Source organism: Octodon degus, unplaced genomic scaffold (genome assembly GCF_000260255.1).
Source record: "Octodon degus isolate 3935 unplaced genomic scaffold, OctDeg1.0 scaffold00075, whole genome shotgun sequence".
Classification (NCBI taxonomy): Eukaryota; Metazoa; Chordata; class Mammalia; order Rodentia; family Octodontidae; genus Octodon; species Octodon degus.
Genome location: NW_004524651.1, coordinates 1,294,914 through 1,314,987, shown reverse-complemented (window position 1 = coordinate 1,314,987; position 20,074 = coordinate 1,294,914). Strand labels below are relative to the sequence as shown.

Genomic DNA, 20,074 nt, shown 5'->3' with positions numbered 1-20,074 from the left:
AGGCACATATATATCACTATGATACGATGTTTTCAGATCCTCTGGGAAAATTCCCAGTAGAGGAATAGCTGGTTTAAAGGGGATTTCCAGTCCAACTTTTCTAAGGAGTCTCCACACTGATTTCCATAACGGTTGCACCAGTCTACATTCCCACCAGCAGTGGAGAAGGGTTCCCTTTTCCCCACAGCTCTCCAACATTTGTTGTTGGGTGATTTCTTGATGACAGCCATTCTTTCTGGGGTGAGCAGGCCACTATTATTTTAAAAAATAAAAATAAAAATTCCCCTCCACCTGTAAACACTACACAATATTGCATTTTTTCCCTGTCACCCAACTTCCTGTGCCATCTGCCCAGTCAAGGATGCTGCTTTGGGCACATAGGCCATACAGGTACTGTTCTGTAATTCATGTTTATAACGGCCATGTCCTTGAAACTGAGTGAACACAGCCCAGAGGCCTCAAGAGTTGCTAAGGGAAGTGGCTTCTGGGCTCTTCATGCTAAGTTGCACACCAGTCCACCTAGCTCCTCAAAGGCAGGCCACAGGCTTTAAAAACAATGAGGTATCAGGATATGAGGTTATATTTGAAAAACGAGCAAGAATGTAAATTGATGGGTGATGTGTACATGGAACGGCAGGGCACTTAAGTCAAGACGGACAGGTTCCTGCTCTTCCTGGGTTATCTTTCACTGTTCACCCCGCTGGAAACACTTTCTCCTGTGACATCCACAGGGTGTCTCAGGTCTCCACTCTGACACTCAGTTTGGCCTCACTTTTCCTCTCCTAGCACTCGTCTCCCCCTGCCCCCACAGCATCTGCAGCCACATGCCATACTGCAGCATTTCCTTCAGTGGGGCCCACATACTGCATGGCAGCCCCTTAGGAGCACAGGGCCGGGCACTGTCCTGCCACTCTACTTCGCCAACACTCTACGATGTGTGCATTAACCCAGCCATCCCCACTGCTAAGCCACAGATGGCTGTGTTATGTGTCCACTCGTCAGCCAGTGTGCACTCTACCAGGTCCCACCCTGCCTCCTTGACACTGGTCTCCAGTAGCGAGGATGGAGTAAGCAACAGTAAGTGCTCAAATTCCGGCAGACACAGGAGCAACTGCACTCACCGGACACAATACAGGAAGTGCGTGTGGTAGTCAGCATACACATAGAAGTCGTCCCCTACTTCATGGTCCAGTATAGCATGGCTGTTCTGGAAGTAATTTAAAACACTCAAGATGGTGCAGTTCTTGTTATATGGTGAAAGAGGGGCCAGGCAGATGTCCTGAAGTGTCACAGTCTCATTGTTATAATAGGCAACAATGTTTTCAATGGCTATTTGTAAATCCAGAACCTGAAAGATTTCAAAAATAAGCAAACTCAGAAACATGTGAGATTTCTTCAGATCTTTGCTAACCATTACTTTCCTGTGGGGTTTGAAGAAAAAGAAGATTTTTGAGAAAATACTTCTTAAAACAGCAGATGGCTGCATGTGGTGGGACATACCCACAATCCCAGCATTTGGGAGGCTGTGGCAGGAGGATGGCCATGAGTTCAAGGCCAGCCTTGACTACACAGTGAGGCTATGGGTTACTATAGGTTACTCTTTCTTTTAAGCATCAAGCAGGCACGGAGGGACCCGGTAGGGTGCGCATAATGGGTGGACACGTAATGCAGCCATCTGTGGCTTAGCAGTGGGGATGGCTGGGTTAATGCACATGTTGTAGAGTGTTGGCGAAGTACAATGGCCAGAAGAAAACAAAACAGGGACAGGATGAGGCGCGCTATGGTGAGGTTGAAAGCAAACGGATGGAGAATGTGGCTGGAAGCATCTAGAGATAGGAGTAGCAGGCCAAGTAGGTACTGACACAGGACATACTTCAGCCACTCCCGAGGCCCCAGAGCAGAGACTGGAGCAAGATGCCTGGTCTCTTGCTCTGAGAGATACCACCTCTGGCCGGCTCTGTGCAGCAACCACAGGCATACACACCTCTCTGCCTAGCAGCAGGCTCTTCATCTTCTGCAGGCATTGGCAAAAGGAACAAATGGTTCTCAGGGCGAGAAAAGGGTCTCTTGAAGTCTTAGTATCATTTTGATACTCTTTTAAGCTTTCACACTTTCTTTAAACAAGAGCAACATTTAAAGGAAAAACCAAGTGATTACACAGTCAAATATACACTGAAGAAGGGCTGTAGGTTGGCCCCAGGCCCAGGTCTTCACGGCCAGTGCCATCAACGCAGGACACTCCAAATGCCTGTCACAGACCTCAACTGAAGTGCACCGTCACCCGCGTGCTGAGAGCCCACGCCAGCCCTAAGGTCATCCCTGCAATCTGCACGGCTCTTGATCTGGAGGTTCCTGTCTCAGCCCCCAGGACGGCATAAAAGCCATCACTCCTCTGAGTGTTTTCATATTACTTGGTCACCAAAGAAAGAGACTCACAGGTTCCTATCGTGAGCTCCTTACAGATACGCTGTGCTTCAACAGAGAAAAGCAATTCCAGTCTTCCTCTGTTCACACAAATTTCAAGAAAAAAGCAAGACCTACCGTCTGACATCCATTCAAAAACAGGCAGCAGGAAACTTCACGAAGTCCTACGCCTACCATCACTTTTTGGAAAAGTGAGTTAAAAATACCTTTGCTTTATGCTTAAAAGCTTTTCAAGAGATACCAACCGGTACACTTAGCCCAAATCCACAGCTGGTCACCATGGCAGAGCTGTTCACTACGCAAAGCCAGCACACCACCAGGCCACAGATGGATGGACTTGCGCTGAGAGCGGATTACCTGGTGCAAGATCTCTTTGTCCAGTGGAGGTCCAAAGGACACATCGGCTCCGGATGGGTACGGGGAGTACGAGTGTTTGCTGGTGTTCGGGGCCTGGATGATGAGCTGCTCGGTCCGGAAGAAGGGCCCAAAGTGCGTATCAAAGTACTCCTTCTCCAGGCGGGCCTGGCTGTTGGGGGCTGACCAGAGGTCCACTGGGTTGGTGGTGACCCGGACAAACACCAGGCCTGAAGAGCATGTGGCGATGAGGACCAGGGAGAAGAAAATGACGCAGCCGGGGTTTCGTACGCAGAAAGCCCCCCACCGTGTGAAGAGATGCCTCAGACAGTCCTCAAAGGAGGCACCCAGAGGGTTACAGGACGTCTCTCCTAGAAAGGCAGGACAAAAAAAGCATTGGCTTCCACGTGCAGGCCGAGGCCACCCCTCTTGGTTGTCCTTGGTGGGTGCTGTGTCTCCCTGCATAGGAAACAGGCTCGCAATGCGCCCCTGTAAAGCAAAGCTCTCTGGCTGCTCTATGCATGGAGCTTCTCCTCAGCCTGCACAGGCCTCCCCAGAGCAGGAGCCCGGCTGTCACACCTCCTTCTGTCATGCTTCACTCTGCTCTGATGTGCCGTCATCCCTGGGCTTCAGAGCTACCCAGGCAAGGGCCATGTCCTCCTTGATCCCAGCCATGTCCTGGGCACTGGAACAGGCCACCAACTTGCAGGAAGTGAGGCTCACAGGCTTGCATGACACTCTTGAGGGTGCAAATGCGCCTACCTTTGTCACTGGCGTCCTCACCAAGGGCCACATTGCTGTCGATGGGTGTGTACTCTGAGATAAAGTATCGTTTTCTGAAAAATAAAGGTGTGTAAGCCACCAGGAGACTTATGAAGACGAGGCTGCTACGGACATTCCTACATCCCAGGAAATGCCGTTTCCCTAGTCTGTCGCCTTCCTCCCCGAGTGTAACTGCCTTTCCTCTAAGTGCCCTGGGTTCCTATGCTCACCAATCTCAGGGAAAAAATGAAGAAGGTACTGTTAAAAAACACACATTGTTAAAGGGCCATTTCACTGTGTAACCCTCATCTTTCATTTTAGTTCCTTTCCAGACACACTGTTGTCTGTAGGCTGCAGCACACAGTGTCCAGATCGTGTTTCTCAACACTATTCTCTGACAAAAATAGCAGGCACCAGGGCTCCTTGCAGAAGAGCTCACTCCTGGCCAGGGTAGGGGAGATGCCAATGAATCCAGTTAGGGGAGGTGCAAAGAACACAGGAGCCTACTGGAAGGCACACTGGCTCGTGAAGCCAGGAAAACGTGAGCCGTGAGCAACAAATTAAACCCTGGTATCGGAACACGGTGCCCAGCATGACAAGTTCACCATGCAGGAACTGAGGAAGTAAGTCAGAGAAGATGTCCACTTAGCAAATGCAGGGGAAGAGAGACCCTGCAGGCCCCTTAAGAAAACCCCCTTCTAAGGCTGGTAGCTGGAAACCACCAGTCAGCAGGTGTGGGGACAGCGTAAGGAGAAACAACAGTATTCAACCCAGAGATCTCAAAGCGTGACAAAACCTCCATGCAACTTGAGGTGGACAAACAGTGCACACCACAGTACCAGAGGGCCGGAGGTTAAAACTTGTCATTAGAGTCCACACTGACACCAGGGACTCCCGATCGAGAAGACATATCGCAAACACACCTGTAATCTCGAGAAAGCATTTCAGATAGAGCCAACTTGAAAGACATGTGGCAAAACAACAAATGAAATTCAAGAATGTCAAGATCATAAGCAAAGGAAAGACCAGGGTCTGTCTGCCACAGCTAGGGGAAGGCTGAAGCAGGACACTCACAGCTCTGAGGCCAGCCTGGGTGACTTAGCAAGACCCTGTCCCCAAATGAAACATTAAAATGGCTGGGGATGTAGCTCAGCGGCAGAGCGCTCGCCTAGCATGGGTGAGGCGGTGGGTTTGCTCCCAGTACCACAAAGCAATGAAGGCACAAGAGTGAATGCACTATATGACCCTGAAACCAAGCGGAGGCCGTGAGATGAAAAATTGGTAACATCCGAATAAAGCCTGTGGTTCAGCTAACCACACATCAGTTATTCTCATGGTTTTGATCCTTTTTCTTTTTTCACTACTGGGAATTGTTTAGGACTTCACACTGGCCAGGCAGGCGCCGTGCCGCTGAGCGACATCCCTGGCCCGGGTTTGATTTTATACCACAGCCTGAGTATATCATCAGGGGAGGTTGAGGAAAGGATATACATTAACTCTGCCATTTTTTCCAGCTTTTACCTAAAGTCTAAAGTTATTTCACATTAAAAAGTTAATAAAGCTGGGGATATAATTCAGTGGCATAAGCGCCTGCCTGGCAAGCAGAAGGTCCTGAGTTCCATCCCTGGTACAAAAAGAAAAAAAGAAAAAAAAAAAGTTAATGAAGATGTATTGTCCTAAATCATGATACAAATATCTGAAAGGTGAGCCAGCCAGCTAGCTCAGCAGATTAAAGCACCTGCTTAGGCAGATGCAGGGACCAGGGTTCAATCCCTGGTGTGCCTTGCCAGCCCTGCCCCCAGGGCATGCTGAGACAGCAACTGAGACTGGGTATGGTGGCGTGCACCTGGAATCCCAGCACTTAGGAGGCTGAAAACAGCAGGATCACTATGAGTTTGATCTGTAGATCCTGTACTAAATACAAATATATATATATATATATATATGTATAGCACTTAATTAGATTTAGATCAGATTCGGCATCTATGATTCTCTAAGAATTCTTTAAAGAATGGGTTAATGGGTGGTGTTTCCCACATTGCTTGAATCAATAAAACTTCAAATGTCTAAACATGACACAGATATTTACTGGCTACAGGACATACCTATTTGTCAAAGGAAAGTAAAAAGGCCCCACTGGGGTAATTTTATTCTTCTTGCCCTGGATAACAAAAAAGAAAAAGAAAAAAATGGAAGAAAGAAAGCTGCCTACCTGTAGCACCACACTGCAAAAAATGCTCCAAAAAATAACAACAAAAACACCATGTAGGTGACCCACATGATGACATACATGGCGTCCCAGCCAAAGAGCCGCCAAGGGACAGGTGGGGGCGGCGGCTGGGGCTTTGGGCCACAGACGATGGAGCAGTCCTGGCAGCTGCAGGGCCCCGTGACCTCGTCTACAGACTCGTTGCAGCCTTTCGTGGCGTTTGTCATGGGCTCCATGCCAAGGATGGGAAGATCTACAGGAAGAAATTGTGTTGAATGAAGATCTCAGGGAAAAACATTAAACATTCTGTATTAAATTACATTTAACCCAGTATCAAGGATGCTAAAACATAGGCTGCAACACCTGGATGAAGAACTGGCGGTTTCTGCTCCATCTGTAATCGAGCTCTGCTGTGCTCTGTTCTACAATTCACCTGTGATGTTGTGTACCGAATCCAGGGCTTCCTGCTTGCTAGCAAAGGCTCTACTACTGAGCTACATTCGCAGCCCTTAATGGTTTTATTTTAAGAAAGGCTCTGGCTAAGTTACCCAGGCTGGTCTCAAACTTGTGATCCTCCTGCCACAGCCTCCCAAGTTGCTGGGATCACAGGCTTGTGCCAGTGACTCTGTGAAGTTGTGACCTCAATGACTTACGTGCATAGGGTGCTGTCACTGATCCCCTTAAACCACATACCAAGGTGATCCTGTGTGTGTGTGTGTGTGTGTGTGTGTGTGTGTGTGTGTGTTGTGTTCCTGGTGACTGAACCCAGGGTCTCTGCACTGAGCTAAATCTGGACTTCCAGGAGTATACCACCATCCCAGCTGTTTCTTCTACTACTTCTTTATGCAGTACTGGGGATTAAACCAGAGCCTTCATACTGAGCTACATCTTTATCCCCCTTATTAAATTTTAAGGCAGGGTCTTGCTAAATCACTAAGTTGCCCTGTCTGGGCTTGAGTTTATGATCCTCTTGACTCTGTCTCCCTGAGTACTGGGATTATAGGAATGTACCGCCATGCCTGGTGCTGAGGTCAGTTTTCAATTGTGTCACCTGAGAGTTTGGCCAATACGTTAGCATGACTATGGAAAAGGCCTTTGTACAATAAAACCCTCAGCTTATTCCTTCAATTACACAGAACCCCCCAGAGACAATTCCTTTTCCTCCTCCATTCCCACTCCCAGACATCCTTTACTGAAGAGAAAATGGAGGAACTAGTGATCAGAATCTGTTTATCTACCTATTGGAGATTATCAATACAGCAAACTTGGGATTTGTCATTCTTACCTGAAAACACAGGAGTGATTGTGAACGGTGCCTGTCCATTGTCCTTATTGAACATGTACTCAATCCAGTTGGTGGCATTGCAGGTGTCGGCGTCCCTCCCACAAAGCAACCCGAGGGCCTTCTCGTTACTTGACGGGGCCTCCACATCCCGACAGGCATTGTACATTGCTAGGAGAGGAATGTGGGGAGAGGATGGAGATATGAGGTGGGCTTTAGCTCACTGCAGTTGAGTAGTGAACAGGCTGCATCTCTACCCTCCAATCCTTAAGCCAACACTATTCAGTGTCTCCAGATTTGCCTGCCTTGGTCATTTCACATAGTGTCACATGTGTGCTCGAGTGACCTCACTCTTCTCACTTAGCAGGATGCAGCTTAGGACCATAGTTGTACTAATGTTTATATTTTTTCTACTAATTTCTCCAAGTTTCTCTTTTAAAGAGATGCTATATATATTTTAATGTATTTGGTTGTTATAAGGTCTCACTGTGCAGCTCAGACTCATGGTGATCCTCCTGCTTTCAGCCTCCCCAACACTGGGATTACAGGCGTGCACCCCTGTAATCCCAGTGCACCCCTGGACTCTGGCCGCCTCAACTCACCCTGGGGGTAGGGCTGGCGCAGCATATGGTGCCGTGGTGCTGGGGATGGAAACTGGGGTAGTTTTAATTACAATTAAGTGGGAAAAATTAAAGTAGGACTTTAATTAAGTGGGACTCATGCAGTTCTCACACATTTCCTGTCACCCACTAATGGCCCCAATCAACACCCTGCTCCGGCCTGGTGTATATTATGATGCGGAATCTACACTGACGAATTCCTATTACCCTCCATTCACAGTTGCCATCTGAGTTCACGCAGTATATATTAGATGGTCTGTGACAAGTGGACCCAGCACTGTGTCACACTCAGTAACTTCACTGCCTAAAGATTCTGTTCGTGTCCTCGTTCCTCCTTCCCTGCTAAACACTAGAAACACTGACTTCCTACTGTGGCCAATTTGCTTTTTCCAGAAAGTCACAGCTGGAATTTTAGGCTAAGCAGCCTTTCAGGTTACACTTGTTTCCTCAGTAACATGATTTAGATCCCTCTATCCCTTTTCATGGCTTAGTTCTTTTTAGTTTTTTGGGTGGCCCTGGGCAAGTTTATTACTCATTTCCTAAACCTCAGCTGCCTCACGAATAGCAACTACTTCATGATGATGATTAAATACATTAATACAAAAAACGGCATTGCCTGAGCCATGCTATACCCTCAACAAATGCCAGTGGTCAGCTGCCATTATTCACATGCCCATGTCACCACAGGGATGGAAGGTTTAACAAAAAAAAGTGTGTTAGCCTCCAGGACATGAGCTGCTCAGTTTGTCCACAGGTGTCGCATCCTGGACAGCGGCTAGTGGCTTTCATCTGCAAAACTGAGAAAAGCCATTTGAGCTGTTTGGGTAGAAGACATTAGCAATTAATCTTCCAACCTGACAGACCTGGACACTTCTTGTCAATGTAGAAGACTCTGTTGGGGGTGGCAGAGAAGCCCAGTCCAGCACCCCGGTTGTACTTCCAGCTCATGGCAGTCATAGTCCTGCTGCAACCTCTGCTGCAGGGTGTCAGCTGCTGCCTTGTTGAGGGCCACGTTGGGCCCTGTGGTCATGTTAGGGTGGCTAACCAAAGAAGACAAATTTTAAAGCCACCCAGAAGTTTGAGAAATGTCAGTTTCTGTTCCTTGTTTTCAAAATCTGCAGTATCCCACTGACCAAACTGGGTTCCTATCTACTTCCTGGGTTCAGATATTTCTGTCTTGCCCGACTCCCGATCAATCTCTTCTTGCAAGGCCTTTCACTTCACTTAGTCCATATTGCCTTTCTTCTCCATCACCACCTCCAGGACTGTCTGGCTCCTTCTTCCAATGGTTTACTGTTACTGTACTCTCTCTTCTCCTCCTCTTCCTACTCCTCCCCCTCTTCTTCTTTTTCTCCTTCTTCTTCCTTTCTGAGCCAGCTCAACACCTGGCTTTTCTTCCGTTTTTCTTAGCCTTTGTTTTCTTCTTACAGCTCTAAGGTGATCTCCCAGTGGGATGTACTCTAGAACCTCAATTCTGACTGGCTTCTTCTTTCCTTCCCTAGGGTTGGTCTCCACGGACCTGGAGAGCACGGAATGGCCTAGCAGGGTGTCTTCCTCCTGGTGGCCTTTCTTCTTCACTTTCCTGTGTTCTCTGGTGCTGCCCTGCTTCCATTTCTGCCCCAAGGTTGCCTGCTCCTCAGCCTCCTGCCTGACTGAGAATCCATACACAGCATCTCCTGTCTCACAGAGCCAAGGGTCTTGGATTGAGTAGGCTGTGGTATCCTGGGCCTTTCTTTCCTTCTTGTTTTTTGGGCTTCTTGCCAACACTGGTTGCCTCCTCACCCAGACTGGGGTTGGAGGAGGTCTTTACCTCTGAGCCCTGTGATGCTGCCAAAGGCAAAGATGTCCTCTTTTTTTCTCCCCATTGAAGGACTCTGAGTGGTCAAAGGCCTGCCTCCTGGGCTGGGTAACTTTTCTGTCTGGCTCATGATGTGGGCTCAGATTCTGGGAGCTCTTCATAAAAGGTGCTATGGCCTGTCTTCTTTTTTTTCTTCACCGAGTGTATATGGGATGTCTGCTCTTGGCTTACAGTTCTAGAGGGGGATGTTCCCCTCACAGAAGAACCATCAGCAAAATAATTCCCGTGATTTACAACTGTGTATTGAGTCTCTGGTTCTTTTGACTACCTTCTTCTTCTTTTTGTCTGGAAACCCAAGGCCCAGGTCCACTTTCTGGGTCTGGGTGATCATCTCTGCAGGACAAACAACCCCATCTCCATGGGAGAGCCCCTGCTTAGTCCTTTCTAGTGCTAAATATTTTTCCATATCTGGATGCACTGCAGTTTGCTACCCACTCACCTCTTGAGTAACATCTTGGTTGCTCCCAAGTTTTGGCAATTAGGAGTCAAGGTTCTGTAAGTTTCTGTGCGCAGGTTTTGGTGTGGACATGCCTTCAAATCAATCTTTGGGTAAGTATCAAGGAGCATGACGAGTGTGTGTTTAGTTTTGTAAGAAACTGCAAATGGCCTTTCAAAGTGGCTGTACCATTTTGGATTCCCATCAGCAATGAATGAAAATTCACTTACATCTTCAGCAGCAGCTGGTGGCATTAGTGCTGTGGATTTTGATCTTTCTAAACAAGTTATCTTACCATTGCACTTAATTTGAACATTACTAATGACATATAATATACAGCATCTTTTCATTGACTTATCTACTAGCTGTAAGAAGTAGATAAGAAGACAGACATCTTCTTTGGTAAGATGTCTGTTCAAGTGTCTTACCCGTTTTTCAAATAAGTTGTTTTCTTACTGTTGAGTTTTAAGTGTTGTTTATATACTTTAGATAACAGTACTCCATCAAATATACCTTTTGCAAATATTTTCTTCCAGCCTGTGACTTTTGTCCCTTCATTCTCTGATGTCTCCAGCTTTTCATGGCCAATCATAATGCTACCACAGACGTTTTCACCGGAATCTCCCTGTTCATATGCACGAGAGTTTCCTGAAGGCAGCTTCCGGGCACCTTAGGGTGTGTTTATCTGTGACATCACAGGTTTTGCAAAACTGTGCTTCAACTGGTTTTTCAACATTTGTGCCAAGTTATGTTTATGAGGTGCGCATTTATCAGCATTTCCATTGCCCCACATCCTCACCAACGGCTGAAACTAGCCACCTTGTAAGTTTGTGCCAATCTGGTAACGAATGAGTAACAGTTCACTGTTTTAACCTGCCTTTCACAAACTGCTCTAGATGCTAATTGTTACTATTCATAAGTATTATCACTTATGGTTTCTGCTTTTTCTCAGGTCAAGATATCTTTCCTTACCTTAGGTCATAAAGACAGTCTATATTTGCTTCTAAAACTTTCCAAGATTAGGATCTTAATCTATACAACTTGTACATATATATATATATATATATATATAATTTTTTTTTTAAAGGTGAACATAACCAGTTTTCTCACCCCAAGTATCAAGCCTCCATTTAAAACCCTTCATAGGGCCGGGGAGATGGCTCAGTAGGATAAGCGCCTGACTGGCAAATGCAAGGATCTGAGTTCAATCCCCGGTTCCGCCAAAAAAAAATAAAACCCTCCATGACTTGTAATGCCACACTTGGTACACATCAACTGGCTACAACTACTGAACACGGTTCTGTTTCTGGGAAGAATGTTCTCTCTGCAGTCAGACTGGCTTTTATATAACACCTTTTGGAAGACTAATTCCTAGGTACCTTGTTTTTTGTTGCTTTTATGAACAGGATCTTTTTTCTATTCAACTTTTTCTATTACATGTGCAATTAGTCATTATAGTTACATGTTTCATATTGCTATTATACTCAGTAACTGTGCTGATCTTATTAATTCTATCGCTTTTTAGATTGCTCTTGGGCATCTTCTTTGCCTAGCTATGGCTGATCATCAGTCTTATCTTTTAGTCTATTTCAATGATCTCTCATAAGATGTCCTGTACTTTGTTCTATTTCTAATTTGTCCGTTCCTTGTCTCTACGGTCCAGTTCTTTTCAGAATTCTTTCATTTCAGTCATTTTCAACAGATGGTCTCTTTTATAATGCTCTATGATTAGTTGCTGGGGCAGAAGGATTTTTCCTATTAATTTAAAGATAACAGAAAATAGGCCCTCCAGCCCGTATATTTCAGTTTTATTAGTCTAATTGCCACTTTACTTCAGCTTGTATTACTTCTGTCTCCTAGAAACAGTTGGTCACTATGATGCATGGCTGGTTACCATGATGCACACTAGAAGAACCAGGCCCCAAATCCCTTTGGGCCTAAGTTTTTTGGGAACAATCCCAGCTGGGACCAGCAGCATAACAAGGCAGATTCTTGCCTCCAACCCTGGGTGCTGTTTGGTGCTTGGTCACAGCTTTGCTGTCACATTTGGTGTACTGGCTGGGAACTGCCCCTGAGTCAACTGCTTGGAAAGCAGCTATGCTCCCCACAGAACTCTAACACACCTGCCTACTTTCTGTTCCTGGCTGCCTGCTTCCTCAGAGCTCTTCTTCTCTGTCAACCATGTTTCTCTATTCTTTCTCCTATGTCTTACAAGTAATTCATGAGGCTAAAAACTCACTGGTTCCTAGAACCAGAATTCTGACGAGTATTAAAATGTTAGACATACTAGAAGTGTCCTGTGGTCATTTAAAAATTAGCAAGAGGTTAAACCAAATGCTTAGAGATTGTTTCATTGGTTATAGCTCAATCAAAGCAACGACTCTCAGTTCAGGGCCATAGGGACTAATATTTGTGATCTCTCACATAGTTACCCTGACAACAAAAAGGAACAATGTAATCCACTGTCCTGCTGCCGGCTAAAAAGAATAATTAAATTTACCTACCATTGGCAAAACTCTGTCCGACATAGTACTGTAACTCTTTCACGTTTGTTTTTGTCTGGTTTGTATCAGGATCAATGTAATCTTCAGTTGCTGTAATATTCAGAAACTGGCTCTGACGAGGGCTACAGGTCAGCTCACAAAATAGGTTTATTAGGTTATAAAAGCAGGATGGACATCTAAAGAAAAAGAAAATTATATTTTGTATAACCACAAAGTAGGGCAAGAAAAATATGCCTAACATGGATAAATATTTAAAGTTTCCTGAAAAGGGACAAATGTGTTACCAAGAGAACAAATTCAACTCACAAATTCATAAAACCTCACGTTAGCCCTGTGTGGTGCTGCATACCTAGTCTCCACAGCCGGCGCTAGGCGCTCGGGCCCTGCGCCTCAAGGGCAGGTGGCAGCTGTGGTTCTCACGCAAGTCTGTGTCTCTGAGATCTACCCAGCCAGCAACACGACAGCTGTCTTTTTATCTTTAGAAGGCACACAGAAATCCTCCTGTTTTCGGAGGGCTGGGGATCATCCAACAGGAGGCAGGAAGCTTGCTGGGAGTTGGAGGCCAGCCTGGGCTACACAGTTAGTTCAAGGCCAGCCTGAACTACATAATGAGGTCTTGTCTCAAAACAAACAACTGCATGTTAAAATAGTTTTAAAAACTGCCCTAATTCCGCTTATTTTTTCCAATGTAATTTCAGAAAGAGATTTTCTGAATTTGTGATTTAGAGACAACTTTATCCTGGAGCTGTGACAATTCTGATTAAGAAATAAACCAAAAAAGTGAGGATCGCCACATTATAGTTTCATCTTCTAATCTACTGAAAGGGCTTCTTCCACACCCCTGGTAATCCCCAGGCCTCTAAAAACACAGAAGAACTTCTGGGTGGCTTCTAAAGATGAACGACAGCTGTGGTGTTTGCTGCTGTACAGATCTCAGAAACACAGAGGTTTCATGAGAGCCACAAGCTGACAGCTGTCCTTCAGGTCCGAGGTTTAAACTGCTAATGTCGACTTGTTATGTAGCAAAGGGACCCTCTCTCGCCTTTGGCCCACTGTCCCCTACAAAAGCTATTGCTTCACTTGCTTTGCATTCTTTCAACACCAACACCGGACAGCACTTTCTAGTCGGATCCAGTCTAGGTGACCAAAGCCTCTGCTCCAGTGAGACAGAAAGACAGGCAATGACTCTTTTTCTGTGCTCTGCTGCAGCAAAACCAGAAACTACAACTACCCCATTCTGACAAGAATCACTCTTTGGGTGTAGAGTTTTCTACTTTTTTCTATGAATTACAAATCTCCGTCCATGTTATTCCATTTAAACTCCAAGATATCAAGTTTGATGATTCCGTAACATTCTGTATGATGCCTATGATAACACAGGGAAAAGCTGGCGATCTGCTTCACTCAGAGCAGGTGCTAAATAACTAAATGTCTTTTAACCAGGTGACGAAGGCTCCACTCTGCTCCACTGATGGCCAGCAGCCTTCCTCAGGGCCTGGTAGCCTCCAAGTCTTGACTCACTCTTAGGTGCTGAAAGGACAGCCCAGGGTGGTGTCCACTCTGCCCTGCCCACTGTGCTTGGTGCAGGGCTCCTCAGTGGAAGCTGGCGTGCGCCCTGCCACAGAGGTATTGTATGACAGCATTTTCTCCTCTATGTTTGCTCCCCATCTACCCCTGTGAGTGCTAAAGTCCGAGGCGGAGAGGACAGGACAACGACGGACACTGGGCAGGACACTGGGAGGCAAGCCCCCCTCTCCCACTGTTCACAGACAATGCTGCCAGATGAACCTAGCCCTTACACAGTCACCCTGTGGGCCAGGACCTCTTAGAGGACATCAAGCCTCAACTGAGCACAACCAGGAAGAGAACTGAGTCGGTTTGAGCATTTCCTTTTTACTTTTTTTTTCCCAGACAAGGTCTCAAGATGTAGCCCAGGCTGACCTCAAATTCATAACGATCCTCCTGCCTTGGCCTCCCAAGTGACGGGATTACAGGAGTGTGCCACCAACCTGGCTTCCTCTTTACTCATGACATGTAATAAAGCTTTCTTAAAATAAAACAGATAAACTGACTTTTAAAAAGAAACTTGAAGAGCCAGGCATGGTGGTGCACACCTGTAATCCCAGCCCTCAGGAGGCTGAGACAGGAGGTTTCTTGAGAGTTTAAGACCAGCCTGTGCTGCAGAGTGAGCTCAAGACCAGCCTGAACTATGTAGTGAGACTCCATCTCAAAAAGACAAAAAAAGAAGAAAAGGAAAAGAAACCTGAATATTCACGGGTGAATTCTGTCTGTCTCCTGGTCAACCCACCTGGACAGAAACTGCAGAGGCAGCTGCAGATTGTCTTTCAGTGTCTGTAGCTGCTGAACATTGCAACAGAGGCTGACGTTGTCATAGAAGAATCCTGGACAGAGCTCCTTTAGGGAGAGAACACAGACAGGCAAGCAGCAGTTAGGAGTAAGAACAGCATCCTCAGTGAGATAAACAATTCACTCATCTAATCCCTCGTTGGTGCATGAGGGTAAGGCAAGGATTTCCAAGGTTCTTGCGGAAGTCTCTCAGAAGGCTATCAAATGTACTACTGGTGAACTAAGGATTCATAAGTAGAGGCTGTAGAGACAATTCTAATATTTCCCTTGCTTGGCAGTTCTCTTTCTTCCCCTGACAATCACTAAACTTCTTTTTACAATTTTGTTTAAGATTAACCTGAATATCTTTTGTGATTTCCATTAGACACTCCAGAAAAAGTCAAAACCTTTACTACTTATCATGACAGGAGCACCTTAGTGTACATCTGTCATCATGGCGACATAGTTTTTGATAATGTAGACTTCTAAAACCAGCTTTTCCACTCTGATTTTCCAATTTCTTTTCTGATAGCCCTGTTTATCAAAGATGGCAAAACTGATAGCGGAAAGCAAAATCCTAGTAGCAGCCAAAATTTCCAGCTTTCAGGTACTGTGGAGAAACCACAAAGACAACGGGCGTGGGAGTGGGGAAGGAAACCATAGCTTCTTAGTGGCAGAGTTTATTCAAATCCTGAAATCTAGGAACCAAAAAGACTACCTTCCAATATATTTTGCAGAAGTTCCAAAGAGTAACACTGGTGGTACCAAGGTCAGTAAGCCATTGCTGGGAAACTTTATGACAGGCACAAGGTCAGCTCCTGACAGGTCAGGGCTCGGGAGTCTCGTCTGTGTATCATGTGCTACAGGTTAGAGTTGGGAGAAGATGTAGCCCATTATTAGCCTTCCCTCCACCCTCACTCCACCATACACTTAAGGCTAATCCCTGAGGACCTTGTGATGCTTGGTTTACATGCCCAGTGTTCAAGACAACAAGCTTACCTGCACTAAGTTGTACCCATCCTTTGGCAGTGGTTTTGGAGGTCCAGAGTATTTGCAGTTGTACCTTTTATCTCCAGATGCAATTCCACACTCTCCATACCAAATGCAGGACTGTGAAAACACCTACAAAGAACCCACACAAAATGAGGTGTCAGCTGAGGCTCAATGGCAAAACACGAACCAACTGTAAAAGCACCCAAGCACCATTACAGAGCCTTCCAGGGCTACCTGCAAAATGAAGTAACAGGAAAAGGCAATTGTTAAACAGTTTGAAAATATTAATGAAAACAGAACAAATGCCCAACATGGATGTTAGTTCAGTGAAGTAGCAACAAAAAAAGCCTCCATTAATGAGTTTTACTTCCTGCTAGCATATCTTTTTTTTTTTTTTTTTTCTTTTTCTGTACTTTTTTAGGGAAGGGTCTACAGGGTGTTCAGGGTCTCACTACTAGAAAGAACTCATGGTGATCCGCCTGTTTACAGCCTCCCAAGTGCTGGGATTACAGGCAGGTGCCCCCACATCCAGTCTCAACTGCCACCTCAGCGGGCCCTGGGGGCAGGGGAATGAACACCTCCTCTTGCAGGCGCTTTACTCTGCTGAGCTATTTGGCCCACCCTCCTGCTAGTATATCTTAAAAGGAAGCTATAGTAGCTACAGTTCCATGTAAGAATCACAGTGTACAATAAAGCAAAAATGGTCAATTTAGGGCTAAAATACTATTTCTTGTACATCTGTGTAATGCTCTAAAAAATGAAGGGGTATTTCCAGTTGTATTTAGATTAATTAATGTCAGTACTGGGACTGGGGAGATAACTCTGCAGTCTAAGTGCCTGCTTGGCAAGCACAAGGACCCGAGTTTGATCCCCAATACTGCATGCTGTGCTGGCCCCAGAAACCCAGGTATGCTGTGCTGGCTACTGAAACTGGGTGTGGTGGCGCATACCTATAATCCCAGGGCTGTGGAATCTGAGGCAGGAGGATCACTATGAGTCCGAGGCCACATAGGGAGACCCTGTATTAAATAAATAAAAATATCTATCTATCTATCTATCTATCTATCCTTAATAAATAACTAAAAAACAAGCTACAAACATCAGGACATGGTGTTCCTTCTTGCTCCTCCCTCTTAAGATGTCCTTGAGATTAAATAGAAAGAAAGGAACCTGTGTGCTAACTTTAAGGAAAATCACCTAAGCAATCTAAAATAAAGTTTTTTTTTCAATCTCTTAAGAAAAGATTTCTCAAGAGCCACTTATATTCCCCATGTGAGAGTCACAAGGCTGTCAGAGAACTCTCGAGTAGGGCGGGTGCAGTGTGATCAGCACCCTTCCTTCCAAGGCTATGTTTTGCATAACAGCAGACTCAGCGCCTAGGGAGGCCCAGCAAGCCAGGGCCATTGGCCTGTCATTACCTGTCACACACTGGAAGCAACCAGGGCTCCCAGGAGGCCTGGGAGAAGAGCCATGGAAGCAACAGCACAGCTTCCCTCCAGCGACACTGGCACATGACCCACACATTAACGCAAAGAGCTGAGGCAGCCTGTGTTGCTCCCCCTGGGCAGAGACTGCAGAGGCAGCAGCAGGCTGTATCGCAGTGTCTGGGGCTGCTGAACTTTGAAACAGAGGTTGACACAAATTCCACTGGGCACAAAACCCACAACAGTCCTTGAAGTCCTAAAACCTGAAATAACGACTAACCAACCATCCAACCTGGAGTATAGGCACAATCAGGCTCCTTTTGCTGTTACAAAAATTATGACTAATCCTCTCTCCAGTCACTACAAGTCATATATTTAGGTCACAAGGAAAGGAAATCATCCAAATGAGGAAGTGACAAGCCTTCAACTAGACCTAACACTTCTGAGCAAAGAAATGCAACTCAGGGTTTCCATGGGATTGAAGTTTGAAGAGGCAAAAGCTAATGAGGGAGGCAAAGGAAATTCCTGATACTTACATGTAATTTAAATAGAAGAGACACCTCCCTCCCTAGCCATCAAAGGGTTCGCAACTGGCCGGCTGTCAAGCAGGCCTCACCAGTGAGTTAAAAGTCCTAAGGCCAACTAAATTTAGTACAGTTTATGTGAGCAAGGTAAAACAAACCAATACATGAATCCAGCAGATACCAGAACCATACCCAACTCCAAAAAGGTGATCAGACAACATTTACAGAAAAACTGAAGGGAGGCACAGAAAACAATGTAATTAGCCAAATGATTAGTGTGTCATTAGTTAACTGGTTTTGGGATCTTTTTCAACTGGCCAAAATTCACACCACAATTTGAATTCTACGTTGGTGTGTTTTGTTGGGCCTAGTGCAGGGGCCCAGTCCAAACGCCTGCCTCCCACAGATCTTAGCTAACAGAAACCAAGTCCTGGCCCGGCCATGGCACATGAGGTGGGCATCTGGAACCTAAGTTTCCCTTCCTCAGCACTTGGTGCTACAAGAGTAAAGCAAGATGACCTAACGTTGTTTAGATTCCTTTCCACAATAATCACCCTTTTCAACCTACATGGTTCATTTCAAGACAGCTGTTTCTATCCAACTGGTGGGAGAGGGTGGGGAAGGCACAGGCCTTGAGCTCAGCCCAGAGCCTGGATCCTCAAGAGGTGGTGGTCAGCACTGGTGTGGAGCCCACCACGTCTGGCACCTGTTCCCACACGCAGCCCAGCACTCAACCATGCCACCTGGGAGTTCCTCCTACCTATGAAATGCAGCTCATGACCTCTGCTTGTCTGGCAGGTTTGGTGGAGAGATCAAAAGAGAGGATCTACGCAAACATCTACACATCCCTATGTTACATACAGACATACATATACACCCTGCTTAGTAAACTACAAAGCATGATTACAATCAAATGTAAAGAACTATTATTTCTGTTCTCCAATAGTCTAGTACCTCTACCAAGAGGTTCTGAAGACCCGAAGAAAATACCCGAGGTTTCTCTGGGCTTGTTCTGCCTCTCACGAAGACATCCTGTCCACAGCAGCCCGGAGCTAGAACCATAGCATTTCATCTATATTTAAGTGTATTTTTTGTTTTTTTGAGACAGGGTCTCACTACACAATTCAGACTGGCCTTGAACTCACTATGTAGCCCAGGCTGGCCACAAACTTGCAGTAATCCTCCTGCCTCAGCCTTCCAAGTACTAGGGTTATAGGTGTGAGCCCACAGGCCCAGCACACTGCTCTGACTCCATGGAGGACCTCTCCATGTCTCAGCTTTCAGTGATCCCCAGCTTCTTCTGGAGCACTGCCAACTCCCCATCTGACAGGCTCTGGTGCTCCAGTGGAAGCTGCTCTTTCCAGCTGCCTCTTCTACTTCCAGGCCCTCCGCCAGGGAGTCTGACCCCCAAGCACCTCCCAGAGCCAACCCAGGGACCACCCTGGGTTCCCTCACACTGTTTTCCTCTTGCACCTGCTCTCCTAGACACAGTGACCATGTGGCTCCTCCTCCACAGTGGCTGCAAAGTTTTCAGCTGCTCAGAGACTACAACCTAAGCTGCCTGCTGCCTATGGGACAAATTCCAGATGCCTCTTCCTGGCTCTGTCTGTGACCCTCAGAGTGCCATACTCAACCACGGAGTCTACTCTGCTCCTGTCCCACACAGGGTGGGACCCACTCCCACTTGCCTCTGCACTATGTTCAGCCTCTCTTCTTACTCCAGGCTACCTGCTAAGGCCAGTCCCAAGCTTCCCCTCCGAACTTTCTTGACACACACACACACACACACACACACACACAGAATGCAGACCCTGGCCAAGGGTGTCCCTATTAGTGAATCTTTTGACCAGGTATGAGAGGCAGGACCTGAAATGATAGACAAGGAAACTGAGGGTGACCCTGGTAAAGGGACTCATGGGAGGTGACATCTGAGACTTGCAGAGCCAGCACAGGCAGGGTGCTAGGAGGCAGCTTTCCTTCCTCTGCACTGCAGATCACCCCTGAATGGAACCAGGAACCCAGGGACCCGAGCACACAAAGCTGGATGTGCTTGGCTCTGCAGCCTGCGAAGGACTTTGCTGGTGTCCATGCCATTGGATTAAGTCTCTAAATCACCGTGGCACAGCAGGCAGCCAGGTCTTTGTTCATAAACAAGATGAATGTGACACAAAATCCCCATGGGCTCACTGGGACAGTGGTGCACCTGACAACTTGGGCTCACATAGGCCAGACCCCTCTTTTTGAAACAGGCATCGCTATATGGTCCAGCTTGGCATGAAACCTGTGAGCCTCTTGCCTCAGCTTCTTTAGTAGCTGAGATTACAGATGTGAGCAACCA

General features: G+C 46.3%; 1 protein-coding gene and 1 pseudogene across 1 annotated transcript in view; both read right to left on the bottom strand.

Annotated features, from left to right (window-relative positions):
- The window catches only part of Npc1 (NPC intracellular cholesterol transporter 1), a 38,133-nt gene extending 20,207 nt beyond the window's left edge, over positions 1–17,926 (bottom strand). The window contains exons 1-9 of the mRNA XM_012515697.2: positions 17,918–17,926; positions 15,795–15,917; positions 14,758–14,864; positions 12,450–12,625; positions 7,035–7,202; positions 5,753–6,002; positions 3,541–3,614; positions 2,782–3,149; positions 1,122–1,348 (exon numbers count right to left, since the gene is read on the bottom strand). Of these exons, the coding sequence (XP_012371151.1) occupies positions 1,122–1,348; positions 2,782–3,149; positions 3,541–3,614; positions 5,753–6,002; positions 7,035–7,202; positions 12,450–12,625; positions 14,758–14,864; positions 15,795–15,917; positions 17,918–17,926 (1,502 nt within the window). The remainder of the gene's footprint in view (positions 1–1,121; positions 1,349–2,781; positions 3,150–3,540; positions 3,615–5,752; positions 6,003–7,034; positions 7,203–12,449; positions 12,626–14,757; positions 14,865–15,794; positions 15,918–17,917) is intronic.
- LOC111817945 lies at positions 8,486–9,840 on the bottom strand (annotated as a pseudogene).
- Positions 17,927–20,074: the final 2,148 nt, after the last annotated feature.